Source organism: Mastomys coucha, unplaced genomic scaffold (assembly GCF_008632895.1).
Source record: "Mastomys coucha isolate ucsf_1 unplaced genomic scaffold, UCSF_Mcou_1 pScaffold17, whole genome shotgun sequence".
NCBI lineage: Eukaryota > Metazoa > Chordata > Mammalia > Rodentia > Muridae > Mastomys > Mastomys coucha.
Window position 1 is genome coordinate 14,074,548 of NW_022196899.1, and position 9,258 is coordinate 14,083,805.

General features: G+C 40.3%; 1 protein-coding gene across 4 annotated transcripts in view; it reads left to right on the forward strand.

Annotated features, from left to right (window-relative positions):
• The window catches only part of Cp (ceruloplasmin), a 55,734-nt gene that overhangs the window by 28,321 nt on the left and 18,155 nt on the right, over positions 1–9,258 (forward strand). For all 4 annotated transcript variants that reach the window (XM_031376428.1, XM_031376430.1, XM_031376429.1 and 1 more), the window contains exons 13-18: positions 638–777; positions 2,084–2,212; positions 4,329–4,435; positions 6,145–6,361; positions 6,734–6,873; positions 7,988–8,153. In XM_031376428.1, the coding sequence (XP_031232288.1) occupies positions 638–777; positions 2,084–2,212; positions 4,329–4,435; positions 6,145–6,361; positions 6,734–6,873; positions 7,988–8,153 (899 nt within the window). The remainder of the gene's footprint in view (positions 1–637; positions 778–2,083; positions 2,213–4,328; positions 4,436–6,144; positions 6,362–6,733; positions 6,874–7,987; positions 8,154–9,258) is intronic.

Genomic DNA, 9,258 nt, shown 5'->3' on the forward strand with positions numbered 1-9,258 from the left:
CAGGCATGCCTCCTCTCACATGTCATTTTCATCATGTGACCTCATGTGAACATGATCTGAGAACCAGTATGAGCAGTGGGACAGGTAGGCTCAGGGTGCCCAGTACCCTGGCTGAAAGTGGCTACCTTGATAGTTTGATTTCAGTGCTAAGTGTGATCTGAGACAGACAGGACTGAAAGGTTGTTTTTATGATTTGGATAAAGTGGTTAAAAGAAACCATTAGTTAACTAAAACTTAAAAAAAAAAAAAGTGCCACTTTAGTTCCTGCTGACTGAAAATACTGCATTAATTTCTGATTCACCCTAGACTCATAGCATTTTAGAGTGGGAAACTGGGATGGGATGATTTGATCCGTGCCTCTCCAGGGCATGAGAACTAAGGCCCCTTTCCCCAGGTAGCAAGGATCAAGACCTCAGCTTAACAAGAAAAGAGGCAGAGCCAGGACTGAAGAACCACACTGGACGGGTCACTTTATATCATACCTCACTATTTTAAAATCTTTTTTTTTTTTTTCTCACTGAGATGGAAAGTAATTTTAAATGAGCATAACTATTCATAAGAATTTTTACTCTTTAAAACTTAATTTCTTTTCTTTCATGAAGACAGATACTAACCTGTACTGGGTCTCCTTTTCCAGTGTTTCAAATGTATTTTTGGATAAAGAAGAGTTTTTCATAGGCTCAAAGTACAAGAAGGTTGTGTATCGCGAGTTTACTGACAGCACATTCAGAGAACAGGTGAAGAGAAGACCTGAAGACGAGCACTTGGGCATCCTCGGTAAGGTGACAGCCCCATCTTGGTAGCCTTGTGTTAGTGACCAGAGCCGCCTGCAGCATCGTAGATATAGGCTGCATTTTCCTAGTTCATATATCAAAGCTATTCAAACCAAAAAAAAAAAAAAAAAAAAAAAAAAAAAATCATTCAATTAAAAAAAAGGAGAGAGAAGTTTGTGTTTGCTAAAGAATATAGCTATAGCTATCACTAATTTCTGTCAGGAATAATATGTTATTCCATAGATCGATACAATTACTTATACTTGATGCCTGTAGTTTTAGTGAAGTTCTTAGAAGATAACTCTGAATAAATACCTGAGCCAGATTCTCCTTTTTATTCCATCAACCCCCACCAAAAGAAGTGTCTCTTTTACTTGAAAAATTAAGATGTAATCAGTTACCAGAAAAAAAAAAAAAATATATATATATATATATATATATGGGGATGAGAAAATGTGTTTCCTTACATAGGATCAAGGGAAAGTTACTTCAGGAACTACATTAAGGCAGAATGTGTAACCTGAAACCATGAGGGGCTAGATCCTCTTGAACCTTTCAATGGTTCCTACCATGAGATCAGAATCTCCCTGATCAGATATGCTAGGTCAGTGGCTCTCAACTCTCCTAATGCTGCGACCCTTTGTGGTGACCCCCAACCATAAAATTATTTTCTCTGCTACTTCATAACTGTAATTTTGCTGCTGTTATGAATCACAATGCAGGCTATCTGTATTTTCTGATGGTCTTAGGCGAGCCCTGGCTGAAAACCACTGCTCTAGTGCTAATGGCACTGTTGAGGTTAACAGAAGTATACAGGAAAAGCTTCAGTTTTCTGGAAAGCAGAAGCTGGAGGACCTGCTTCAACCTTGCCAGCACAGCCCTTTGGTAACTCACGCCCAGCGGGGGCCAGAGGTCCAAACACTGAGTCCTGAGTGTAAGCAGTGGAGAGCAGCTCCTGGCCTGCCAGCAGCTATCCCGGTTAGACCTCTGACCCTCAGGGGGTTTTAGGCTCAACATCCTCTGGAACTCTGGATAAGAGATACACTATGGTTTTCCTATTTAGAGAAGCCATGTCTAAGGTTCTTTTTTTTTTTTTTTTTTTTTTTTTTTTTTTTTTTTTTTTATGTCTAAGGTTCTTATGCACATCTTTTGGGACCAGAAATAAATCATGGATTGTAACAGCACAAAACCATGGGCAAAAAGAAAGGAGACTACTACACCTTTCACACTGAAGTTACCTGATTTTTTTACCTTTACCACTGACAGAAATTCCAATATATTAAGCTGCCCTTTCATTTCACTTCGAACAGGTCCACCAATTCATGCAGATGTTGGAGACAAAGTTAAAGTTGTCTTTAAAAATATGGCAACCAGGCCATATTCAATACATGCCCATGGGGTGAAAACAGAGAGTTCTACAGTCGTCCCAACGTTACCAGGTACTGGGTGGAGGGGGATGTAGCCCACAGATATCACTCCACAAACGCTAGCTGCTGTAAAGAGCAGTCCTTCCAAATAAGAATGTTGTAAGGGAATGCAAAGGGAGGTGAGCACAAAGGATACGGGGAATAGCTCTGTGTGGGTGCTTGATTACACACACACACACACACACACACAAGCACACACATACACACACACGCACGCACACACACACACACACACACACACACGCACGCGCACACGCACACACACACACACACACACGCACGCGCACACACACAAGCACACACAGAGGTGCGTACATTTATACCAAAACCATTTGGCAAAGGGCTATAAAACAAACATGAAGGTACTAGACATTTACAGACATGGAAGACTAAATTAGAAAGATGCTCCTTTCATTCAACTAGGACATATTTGGTGGCATCTGCTGCTGCACTGCAGGGTAAAATGTTCACGCACCAGCCTCTCTGACAGTTTAGAATTTTAAACCCTGCGTATCATGTCCCAGGAGCACAACAGATGTTTAATTAAGATAAAAACTGAGATATATGATACACACTGAAATAAAAGAGAGAATTATGTGACAGAAAAAGGTTCAAAAAATGTATCAGCTTCCAAATATATCAAACCAAATAGGGTGCTCCATAGAATTATAATTTAAAGGAAGACAAAGCAAAACTCCTCTCTTTATCTTCTAAGATAAACATAGATAATATTGAGTTGTTAACAAAGCTATGAAAGAGACTCATTAGAGTAAGAGAGTAATGATGGTATATTTTAGGCAGGCCAAGCAGTAGAGCCTGACATGGTGAAAATACTTAAATGACAAGGAGGTGAGCTCAAGTAACAGGGAGAGAAGGGAGCTGCATAGAGGAATGATTAGGACTTAGGGTGTTAGACTACACATTCACCTAAGGATTCGAGTTAAGGGGAACTTACCTGACTCAGGATTTTAAGAAGCTTTCCTGGCCCACTCATGAGTAAGTGACTGACTATAGGGGAGAAATGGCAACATAAGGGCTCAATTAGGTAAATCCTGCGCTAAACTAGATGGGGAAAAAAATTCCCAGAATTAGAATGAACAAGACTTGGCATGGTCCTGAACCAGATGAAGAGGTAAAAGGTTACAATCCTGCAATTCTACCTTAAAGTGATACTAAAGGGCCTACTGGGAATTGGGCAGTAGAGTCAAGGAAGGAGGTGTCAAGGATGAATCTAAGGCTTTGGGAATTAATCCTTGGTAACAGAGAAAGCTGGGAGAGCAGAGCGACTTATAGAAATAGATGAGGTCAGCAGAATGGTTAGCTCTCACTTTTACATTGTGAGGTTTTCTGCTTAGACCAGGAATGAGGAAACTGGGGCTACAAGGGATAGTTTGAAGACAGGGGGAGGAGCCTACATATCCCTTGAGACCAGCCCTCACTTCTTGCTCCTAGTGTAGAATTTCAGACCCCAGAGTGTTGAGCTGATGGTGTTATATGTTTTCTGGAAACAGGGAGGTCTACATCAACAAATCAGGCAGAGGGGAGTCTGGACATGTGTGTCGATGTAGCTGAAAGGTCTGTGGACAGATATTCAGGAAATTCTGTGTCAGAATAAGGAAAGATGGATCTATGTAATTTCTTCAAACCATGACATTAAAGTGACTATCCTCTGGCTTTGTAGTTCAGTAATTGAGTGAGAGCTGATTTATTCATAGTATACATACAATGACATAAAGATGCCTTAGTATGTCTTAGAAACTCCCAAGTCACTGAAGTTGTTCAGCAGCTAAAAGTATTGATTGCTAAAGCTGATTTTACTCAAGTTCCATCTCTAGAACCTGTATGGTTGGAAGAAAGAACTCTCACATACTTTCACATGCTGTGGCACATGTGTGCATGCATACACAGTCCCTATAAAATTAAGAAACTAAATTCCTGGAAGAATTTCGAGTACTATTATTTCTTAATAACTATCTTGACATCTTTACTTTCTGGATCACTAGTTACCAAGGCTTCATGTATGCGTATGCATTGTATGTGTACATAAAATGTACATGCATATAAAACACATTGTGTATGTCAGATACTAACTGAATATAACCAAACATGTAATTCTTGGTTAATTTAGGTGAAGTTCGCACTTACATATGGCAAATTCCAGATAGATCAGGTGCTGGAAGTGAAGATTCACCTTGTATTCCATGGGCTTATTACTCGACCGTGGATCGAGTTAAGGTAAACTTTAAGCCATCTCTTTTGTAAGATTCTCCAGATAGGCAACTGGAAGCAGATACCGTTACCAGAGGTTTTCCTGGGCTCCAATCTGTCAAAAAATCCCATGAATACAAATTGCTCTCTAACCTAGTTCCATTTACACTTTTGGTTTGTTTGCTTTTAAATAGAAAGTTAGGATTATCTCATTCCTGCTGGTTATTGGTAGCACCTAATAAGAATTTAAAAACCAAAGCATTTTAGGTTTCTTTTGCTATGAGAACATACTAAATGCAAAGAACTGAGACGTGTAGCTTCAGAGTTCTTTGCAAACCCAACAGCTAATCAGAACTGTGAGTATTGCTAAGTAAAATATTGTAAATACAAAACCACCCGATGGCCGCCTCAAGTACTCGGGTCTGCAGAACTAAATCCTGACCACAATGCCTTCCCAGTTCCCGAGCTGTCAATGCAGCTGCCTGCTGGACATCTACACCAGAAACTCCCAGACGTAGGGACCCTTCTAAAAGGCTCTTCCTCTACCTCCTTCATTTCCCGCTGTGAAAAACCAGCAGCACATCTGCTACATATTTACAAGGGAGACTAGGTCCAGCCCAGGTCTGCTCTTTGGTAGCAGATGTGCAGGTTGATCTTCATGCGGGTTTCCAAATGGGGTTGGGTGGGGATTTGGGGGCAGTCCCTGAATCTGTTGCCTTCCTGTGAATCCTGTTCCCCTGACTGAGCTGCTTTGTCTGGCCTCAGTGGGAGAAGCCTAATCCTGCAGTGACTTGATCCAGGGAAGGGTGATTCCAAGGGAGGCCTCCCCTTTCTCAGAGAAGGGGAGGAGGGATGGATGAGAGGTTGAATGAGGGAAGGCTGAGGGTGAGGGAGCTGTTATTGGGATGTAAAGCAGATACATAAATTAATTAAACAAACAAACAGTAGCACAAGTACCAGTCTTACCAGTTGCCTCTAGCAGGAACTTGGAACCACTTTTCTTACCCAGACCATCTGACCCTACAATTGTTCAGTCCACTTCTCTCCCCTGCCACATGTCAGTTCCTGTAATGTTTCAACTGCTGCCTCCCAGGCTACATTCTCCCCCACGTCTTCCTTCATTTGGCCAATGACTAGACTAGAATGCGGTTTTGCTGTCATCCCCTGTCCAAAGTCTCAGAACTAGAATTTCATTAAGATGATATAGCCCAAGGATGATCCAAGACACAATCTGCCATCACTGACACCTGGCCACACCAAACTCCTCAGATGTTTAAGAGTTAATTGTAGTCTTTCACATGGGTATTCATTAGCATTCTGTTTCTCCATGACAGTGGACATTTTCCTTGGATTTTGCATATTTCTTCTATGAGCTCCTATAGTGAAAGGCTTTGTTTCATTCAGCCATGGATATATACTAACTGACATTATGCCTGGCTCATCGTGATGAGTTCGTGAGTTTATGAAATAAACAACCAATGCTGCTCATTAGCTGGGCCAATTTTTGGCCTCTGCACGTATCTAAGTTCCACATCACCCACATGACCTCCTACTATTCATCACTGTTTCAACTTAACCACATCAAGTATGAAGATACTAATGTGGTAGCTTCCCTTTGGGCTAGGTATCCCACTAAAATCAGCCCCTCCGAAATGGCTCTCAGCCCACATCAGTCCCAGGTCTCTGAAATCCTGACCAGCACTTCCAGGATAACTGTAGTTTCTGCTTGTTTTCAGGATCTCTATAGTGGGCTAATAGGCCCACTGATTGTTTGTCGGAAATCTTATGTGAAAGTATTCAATCCTATAAAGAAAATGGAGTTTTTCCTTTTGTTTCTAGTATTTGATGAGAATGAATCTTGGTACTTAGATGATAACATCAAAATATACTCTGAACACCCTGAGAAAGTAAACAAAGACAACGAGGAATTCATAGAAAGCAATAAAATGCATGGTATGAGACACTATTCTAAGACACCTTCCTTTTTTACTCCTTTCTTCTTTCAAAGAAAATCATGTTGTAGGGTCGTTTTATTTAAAAATATTGTGATCTAAAATTCTAAAATCAAAACCAAAATGGACTGTGTTTAAAATCTTTACTAATTTCTCTCCCAATTCCAAGCCCCCATACCCTTTTAAGTAAATCTACAATTGGGATTAAGGCTCTTCATGTAAAGTAACTTGAAATAATACTAGCAATAATACTGTTGACCTTGAACTCTTTTCCCTATCCATAGTGAAGTAAGCTCTGTCATGTTAACCTAGCAATATTTCCTGTTGCTGTTATGGCTTAAGATTATTCTGAAATATATCACACTTCCCTCAGCTATTAATGGAAAAATGTTCGGAAACCTACAAGGCCTCACAATGCATGTGAAAGACGAAGTCAACTGGTATGTGATGGGCATGGGCAATGAAATAGACCTGCACACTGTACACTTCCATGGCCACAGCTTCCAATACAAGGTAAGAGCTGCCACAGCAGTCATTCCTGCTCTGCTTAATATGTTCTGATTCCAGCCAGCAATACACTCCATAGAGATACCTGTGAAAAAGAGAAACTGGCCCAGCACGCAGAGCCCCCTTACAACTTATGCTTGTCCTTACACTTGAAGGTTCTTCTGTCTTTTGTAGTCCTGCTCACACATTCTCAATGGAATGGCTGACAGAGAAGGCAGAAGTGTTCACACAAGGGTGAGGCAGCAGAGATAGAACAAAACTTTACTATACCCCTGTCCATTCTAAATTCTCTCTTAAGCTGTGCGAGGTTAACATTTAAGTGGTGACCCATGCCTTTAATCCCAGACTTTGGGAGGCAGAGGCAGGCAGATTTCTGAGTTCGAGGCCAACCTGGTCTACAGAGAGAGTTCCAGGACACCCAAGGCTACGCAAAGAAATCCTGCCTTGAAAAAAACCAAAAAAAAAAAAAACCCACTTAGGTGTCAAGCAACTGACACTCCCAGAACATAATTCTACTACCCTTCACCTAAGGAAACCAACCATCCTCTTGAAGATGCATTTTTTTTTCTGTTCTTAAACTAATGTAGAAAATGTACAAGCTACCAAACAAAAACAAATGAAAAAAAAAACAGGTATATTGAAGAATGTCCATTTTATAATCTGTACTGTTTTCTATACAGATATCATTAATGGATTTTTAATATTATTTCCACATCAATGTGCCATCAACATATCTGAGCATGTCAGTACCACTGAACCCCCCCCTTCTGCTTCCATTACACTTTCTTTGCCTTACAGTTTCACAGACAAGACAGTCTATAAATCCAAGTTCAAGTGAAGGTTGGTATGGGACGAGTTTGCTTGCTCTGTGTAGATCAGGTCTCTGACAAAGAGGGAAGCCCGACCTGTGGCACTCACCGGGCGCAGTCCTGACTAACAAATGCTTTCCTTCACATTTTGCTTGATGCCTCAGAGTTCTGAGGCTTTAGGTAAGGACCACAAATTTCAGAACATAAATATGGAGGGAATCTTTTTTTTTTAATCTGTTTTTCTAATATTTTGAGCTAGCAAATTAAAGCCTATTAAATAAACTCTCCTATTTGTCGTTTTTCTAATAAAGCACATGGGAATGTACAGTTCTGATGTCTTTGACCTTTTCCCCGGAACATACCAAACCCTAGAAATGTTTCCCCAAACACCTGGAACTTGGTTACTCCACTGCCACGTGACTGACCATGTGCATGCTGGGATGGCAACTACCTACACTGTTTTACCAGCAGAACAAGGTAAATTTATCAATACGAATAACCAGGTAGTATCTCTAGATATACATTACAAATGCTTTGCCTAAATACAGCTCCCAATAGAAGTGCACTTGGGAACTGGCTGTCCTGGTGTCTTCGTTCTCTACCTCTGAACAGGAATGTTTTACTGCTAGGCCAGTGGAATATCAGTGGCTGGGTGACAGCTAGAATGGTATTGAGTCTACGGGTACAAAAGGACACAAGCTTGACAGCGTGATCACACGCAAAGCTGGTGTAAGAAAACAATCACATTAGTTTTTTAACAAAAAAAGCAACCATGACTTACAAATGAACATTTAGAATTCTACTTCTGTCTTAAGAGGAAACATTGTTTTCCCCTGTAGCAGCTCCCACCTAAGAGAAGCATCTATTAACCCAGTTTAACTTCAGTCATCACCCAGAACAGTTCTTTCTGGGATAGCAGAGAATAGCTAGCTGTTTATAAAGGATCTGAAAAAAACCTAAAATTAGAAATATTTATTCTTCAGTTCTTACATGTATAAGTACACACAGACACATACACGCACACCCATGTACACATACTCAGAGCCTAGGAAAATTCATGGTTTTTTGTGAATACCAACCAACAACAAAATGCACAAAGAAGGAAATTCCAGCACTATAGATTACAGGCTTTAACAGGTCTTTTGAGTTGAGAATTACCGGGATTAGAAATGGTAAAGCTAGCTGAAGGAAGTTACATGGAGAATATGTTTCTTCCTTAAAAAATACAAGGAAAAGGCATGTGTATGTATTTGTGTGGGTATGTGGGTGTGTGCATGTATGCATTTGCATAAGTGTCCACACATGTGTATGAATATGTTGTGTCTATGTTTGTGAGTGTGTATATGTGTGCACGTACATGAACTCTAGAGACAAAGTCCATGTTTTTGTCAATGTTAGGTAAGACTGTTATTAGTGAGTTGTGTTTTCAGTCCAAGTATTACAAATCTAAAAGTCACTCAAGACTATACCTTATCATAAATAAACTTTTCATCTTTGCTCTTCCACAAACATCTTTTGGGAAAAATAAAACTACTTTTACTAGAGCAGTTACTGGTAACACAAAACTACCTAAGACTCAAAA